The sequence below is a fragment of the Buceros rhinoceros genome, unplaced genomic scaffold, assembly GCF_000710305.1.
Source record: "Buceros rhinoceros silvestris isolate BGI_N320 unplaced genomic scaffold, ASM71030v1 scaffold35332, whole genome shotgun sequence".
NCBI classification, from domain to species: domain Eukaryota; kingdom Metazoa; phylum Chordata; class Aves; order Bucerotiformes; family Bucerotidae; genus Buceros; species Buceros rhinoceros.
Window position 1 is genome coordinate 40,508 of NW_010401298.1, and position 6,391 is coordinate 46,898.

General features: G+C 41.8%; 1 protein-coding gene across 1 annotated transcript in view; it reads right to left on the bottom strand.

Annotated features, from left to right (window-relative positions):
• MSTN (myostatin) overlaps positions 1–5,527 on the bottom strand; it is a 5,726-nt gene extending 199 nt beyond the window's left edge. Inside the window, exons 1-3 of the mRNA XM_010132223.1 lie at positions 5,155–5,527; positions 2,655–3,028; positions 4–257 (exon numbers count right to left, since the gene is read on the bottom strand). Of these exons, the coding sequence (XP_010130525.1) occupies positions 4–257; positions 2,655–3,028; positions 5,155–5,527 (1,001 nt within the window). The remainder of the gene's footprint in view (positions 1–3; positions 258–2,654; positions 3,029–5,154) is intronic.
• Between the last annotated feature and the right edge of the window lie 864 nt (positions 5,528–6,391).

Here is a 6,391-nt window from a genome sequence, read left to right on the forward strand (position 1 = left end):
GAACCGCGGGGGTTTGCTTGGTGTACAAGGTGGGTGTGTGGGTATTTTTGTAAAAATACAAATTCGCATTCTCCAGAGCAGTAATTTGCTTTGTATCTTTTAGGTGCGATAATCCAGTCCCATCCGAAAGCTTCAAAATCCACTGTCAGCGGGTAGCGACAACATCGGGATTCTGTCGAGTGCTCATCACAGTCAAGGCCAAAATCTCTGCGGGACCGTTTCGGTGTGTCTGTAACTCTGACCTCTAAAAATGGGTTCTGTGAGGGGAGGAGGAATCAGAAGGAATCAGAAGCATTACTGAGGTAAGCCTAAGTTCAGCAAAAACATGCAAGTAAATCGTATTTCAGACCTAGATGTATCAAATTAATATTCTTCAATCACGTTTGCAAACAAAACTTCATCATCCTGCAAATCACTGCCCCGTTTGACCTCTGCTCAAGGTTTATTACTATTTTTCACCCTGAGGGCAAGCATTTCCCTGCAGTGTCCCTATAGAGAGCTTTAATTCCGGAGTATCTGTTCCTCAAATCACCATTATCTCAGTGCTAGCATCATCTCTGTTAACTGCTACAAGAATGTTTCAAGAATTCAGAGGATACTGGATTTTTCACTCTTGATGTGTGGGGTTTTTTTGTTTGATTTAAACTCCATGATAAGAGCTACTTTTTTTGGTTTGGTTTGGTTTTTGTTTGAACTCCCAAAAGGAAACAAAGAACTTCAAAAACTTTTAAAGGGCAGGACCAACTGCCCTTTGGGTCTCCCGTTTGTCAGTCCTTCTGGAATTCCCTCCAGTGAAATCATATGGGGTTCAGCCCTTCTGGAGGCCATGGAAGGCTTTTTGTCCAGACCAAGGACAACAAAATTTACTTCGTAATTGCTGTCATGCTTGAATGACTGCAGTAGCAGTAGAAATACAGTGTTTCACTTGCTCATACAGGTTACGTGTACTTCACAGCTTCCCCCTCTGCCAGAGGAATGAATTTGCTGTCCTGGATTTGAAGGGAGAGCTAATATTTTGACTCCTGAAGAAGCCCTGTGGCCAGGAATATACATCTGGCAGATCTCTGAGCCATATGCCTCCTACTGAGAAGAAACTGCAACCTTCACAACCACCAGTTTGAAACTGTTCCAGAAATTTCCTCCCTTCCACGTACCAATTTCAGCCTCATATGTCAGTTTGGCACGGGCCCTGCCCCTTGGGGCGTCCCATGAAGGAGGGCATTCTTTAGGAGTAGATAACAGCCCAACTAACTTTGTTACATGGGTTGTCCCTTCCAAGATACCCACCTATACAGCTGAAAGTTGTGCAGCTGCTTGAGATGCTCCTCCCAAAGGTAAATGGTATGAGAGGGCTTTGGTGAGAGCAGCATCCCTGTACCGGAAGCTGCCAGAGAGGAGCTGGAGGGAAGCGAAGAGAAATTTCCTTTCCCATTATCAGCCATGCATCTAACCCTGCCCTGCTGCTGAATCGGTTTGGTTTTACAGATGAGGATAACCAGGGGTTATCCACACGTGTGAAAACACAGCGCTGGGTATTTGTACGCATGGAGGTGGTGAGGGCGTTCCATGTCATGACATCCAGCTGGCCTGCTTCAAGCATGGGAGATCCACATCTACACCGGATCTACAATTAAGATATCACGGCGTTTTTCCTTTAAGTTCTTCAACTGCCTTATATTGCTAAGTTAAATTACACAGCTACATCAATAGGGCTGGATTTGACGATCTTAAAGGTCTTTTCCAGCCTAAATGAGTCTGTGATTCTGTGATAAGCAGATTGATCTACTGCATAGAAGTAAAATAATACTTCTTTATACTTTATTCAAAAGGAGGGATTTCCTCGCTGTGATTGTTTTAGCAGTGATAGGTTCAGGAATTTTTACAGGTTGTAGATGATTAGTGATTTGCAGAAAAGAATAATAAGGAAAATGCTGTAGATTCACCGGTACGCTCCAGACTTAATTTGTTCATCTGTACTTACAAAAATAAGCCAGATAGTTGTTTTACCTATATAGTATTCAGAAATTATTTTAGTTAGTTATTTTATGACTCATTTATTGTATCAAGCAGAATTTCTCCATTTGCGCATTTCTAACAGGTGGAATGATGCGCTCTATCACACACTAAAAGGTGCAGGACTCAACGTTGTGAAGATGATCTGTTCATAACATCACTTTCATGAACATAGAGGATTCTTGCTGTTGTTAACAGAAAACACATGCATACAGAGCAGGGAGAACCTCTCTCGCTTTCTCAGCAATATCAGAAGCAACTTTCTATGAATGAGAGAAGCTAATGACTGTTCTTTTAGCTTTATGTAAAATAACTGCTTATTAAGCAGTATTAGCACTCAAATTTGAAAAGCATGTTACTTTGACAGTACCATCCATCAGTGTTACCAAACCACTTCCCAGTTAACACCTCTCAACATCGCTCTGAAGAACTGCAATTTGTCTCAGGTTTTCTAACAGGGAAATAGAGGCACATTTAAATCTATTGATTTTGACAGGATCGAAGAGCAAAGAATGACAGAATTGAATATGCAGAACTTTCACCTTCCATTCCTGAACAATGCCTCTATTTTATCCTTAAGACACAAATGCTTTCCAGTAAAATGCAAGATAAGTAAATGGTATTTTTCTAGGTAAACTTACCAGTCCATCTTCACCTGGTCCTGGGAAAGTCACAGCAAGATCCCGTCCGTTCTCGTCAAAAGCTTTTATTTCGATGCCTAAATTGGATTCAGGCTGTTTGAGCCAATTTTGCAGCACTGTCTTCACATCAATACTCTGCCAAATGCCAGTGCCTGGGTTCATGTCAAGTTTCAGAGATCGGATTCCAGTATATCTTGTGCCGTCTTTCATGGGTTTAATAAGTCTCAGGATCTGCACAAACACCGTTGTAGGTTTTTGGACTTGCCTCAAGTATATCCACAATTGTGCCTTTACTACTTTGTTATATTGTATTTTAGAGCTAAACTTAAAGAAGCAACATTTTGGTTTTCCCTCCATTTGTACAAGAAAATCAGCTATAAATGAATGGAAAGAACAGATTACTGAACAGGGAACAGAAAGAAATACGCATATATAAACCCAGTTTTATTTTTTTCCAGACCATGTAGGAAGTCTTACAGTACGTTATGAACTGTACCAGTAACAAAGTGGATTTAATTTAATCAATTTTCTGTGGTCAGCGCTCTACACTAAATTTAACGGATGTCCACAAAATCACTATGCTGTCACCTAAAAGAAACCTCCTGTGACAAGGAACCGATGATTGTTTTGTAAATAGGCTAAAATGAGGTTTGGCTCATGACTTTTGAACTAACTCTAGCTGGTACCTTCTGCTCCCTAGGCTAAGCAGAGCAGCAGTGTGCTCAGGCTGAAACTTGGAAATGATGGACAATCATCACCAGATGCACACTGAGGAGGACCTCTGCAGTCCTGAGCGTGCTCAGGGCTCTGACCAGTGGTACCAGTGCTGTGGGCTGACCTGTATGGCTGCAAAAAAGCCTCTTTCCCAGATAAAAACTACCTGAGGAGAGGTCACAGCCTATTCCACTTGACTTCTGCTGGTCACCTCCTGAGGACCTTCCTAAAGATGCCGAGTAGCAGCTTGGCATAAGCTGACTAACCGTGTGTGTGGTGATCTAGTTATTCCTCATTTACTAAACAGCAGTAGTGTGCCACATGTCACACAAACAGAAGCAGCCGTGGGCAAACTACATGAACACTTTTTTTCCTATTGAGAAAAGAAATTAAAAAATAACTAAGAGAGCATTAATCTAAAGATCATTTTGTTTTCTATTCGTCTGAACAATATTATGGGAAAGTCACGTGCAGGGCTGCGTTCCCCCTTCCTGTAGCCTACAATGCAGCTGTCATACCTAGTCACGGCAGTATCTTTCCATGCCAGGATAAAATGGGTAATGCTAATCTGAAACGGTGCAGGGCTTTGACATTCATAAATCTCACCACTTAAGATACCTGTCTCTTTAGTGCCTTTAAAATAGTTCAAGGGCTTTTTATAAAACGTAGGAAATGAACTCAGATCAATGAAGCACAGTGTCTTTTCTTCAGCCGCTGTAATTATGTAACAGTTTAATTACAAATAGTTATAAAGCCTTAGATATAACGGGCTGGAATAAAACTGCTGGCAGACCTCAGCTTTGTGATAAGGCTGCAGTAACATATTGATATTCAGCACACATCTTATTCATTCATAAGACGAAAATTTTCACAGACAAAGTCACTTTTTAGAGCAGCTGACGTTATTCTTATGCGTGTTGTAACGATACCTGTGACTGCTAACATGCCTGAGATGTCCTGTCATCTTTTTCCTTTTTGACATCATATTCTGTCATTTAAAAAAACAGCTGCCATAGCCAAATACTTTAGCTGATGAAGAACATGAGATACTATAGTATTAGCTGTGCAAAAGATACTTGATAGGAGCCGTAGCAGATGTTTAGCACTCAGAAGATAACTCAGAATCTGCTCATTCAGTAAATGCCTTCATTCTTCCTTGGCACGACTACTGGAGCCGATCGCTAGAGCATGGACATTTTAACATTTAAGTCTGTTACGCACTTATTTGCTTTAAACGTATAGTTTTAACTCAGAGGTGGGTGGTGCTAGTTTATGGGAGCAGCAAAGAGGCAAGAATTTAACTCTCTGCTTGCACTTGCTATAGCACGTTGCAGTCAGGTAGGTCCAGTGCTCTAAGCTGTATTTCTGCTGCTTTCTACTGCTCCTAAAAATGCTGGGTAGTGAAACCTCCCTCAGAAAAAGAGAGTCCTCTCATTATCTGCACTTCTACATTGCATTTGTGATAGGAAATGCCCTGAGCACCGCAGATAACAAAGTCAACTAAACTGCAGATCTCCCTGTGCTTTCTAAGGCAGTGGGCAAATCCTACGTGCCACAGGGCATTCACATTATAAGGAGCCAAAAACCGAACAGTAAAACAAAGGATCACAACACGGTCATCTGAACCTGGCTCGCATTCTTTAGAAATAACGCTCTCCTCCCTCCCTCTAGCAGACTTCAGCCAGCAGCCTGTTGGGAGAGCCCGAGGAGGAGTTGCGTGGCTCTACGGCAGGGAGACAACTCTCTCGGAGGAGCGGTGGGAGCTGAAAGCAGCAGGGTTACTTACACTCTGTAGGCATTGTGATAATCGTTTCGGTGGTGGCATGATAGTCATCGTCTTCCAAAGAGCCATCGCTACTGTCGTCTCTCTGGACGTCATACTGATCAATCAGTTCCTGTAGTGGAGGAGCTTTGGGTAAAAGTTGTTTAATAACATCCCTGCTAATGTTAGGAGCTTGTTCCAGGCGCAGTTTGCTGAGGATTTGAATTTTTATGGCTTCTATTCTGGAAGATTTTGTATTCTGTCTCCACGTACAAGCATTGCACAGTCCATCTTTTTCAGCGTTCTCTGTGGGCTGACTACTGCCATCAAGAGCCACCGGATCAACTGAAATCAGCACGAACAGGTAAATATAAACACAGATCACCGGCTTTTGCATGATCTCACATTCAGTGCAGCGCTTTTCCCTTTTTTTTTTTTTTCTTTTCCCTCCCCCTTTCCCTTTCGGTACTAAAGATCCGTGAAAGCAAACGCAATCTGAGAGACAGCTTGCCACACTGGTGTACCTTATATATTCTAAGGGGGCTTTTTATACTCCAACTTTGATTAGGCTCATGTCGTCAAACCCGACGATTGGTTGCTGTCCCAACAATGAATCTGGCTGTCAGAGGGTAAAGCCCTGTCGATCACAAGTCACTAGACAGCGTTTAGTTACAGCCGAGGGTGAACTGATTTATCTGGGTGCTTCGTAGAGGATATGTCTTCGCATACTGAAAGGATATATTTCCAAGCATTGTGGGCAGCAGCACTGAAAGACAGCACTGTCATTCTTAAATATATACCAGCCATGTGCTTGTACTATGAAACAAGGCAGACCTCTCTCTAAACTTGCTTTCGGCTTCTACCAGGTTTTGGGTTTTTTTTTTTTTTTTTTTTTTTTTTTTTTTTTTTTTTTTTTTTTTACTTGAAAGTTTGTGCTATTGAAAATAAATTCCCAGGGGATTACTGTTAGCAGGCAGGGGGGGAAATGCCTTAGAAATGCATTGCAAACAGTGGTAACTTATGCTGTTCAAGGACTAGAATATATCGAGCAGTTGGTATTTCAGAAAACCTTCATGGATTTTCCTGCGAGGTGCTAGCTAAAGGAGTCATAAGGATTTTGTGCATGTATCACTCTGTGTAAATGCATATCTTAGCTGTTTGTCCCTATGGTGTATATCAAAACCCCCAGAACAAATCCTTTACTGAGTTAACAGTCAGCTATGAAAAATCAATCTGTCCCCTCTTCATACTATCGCTAGGT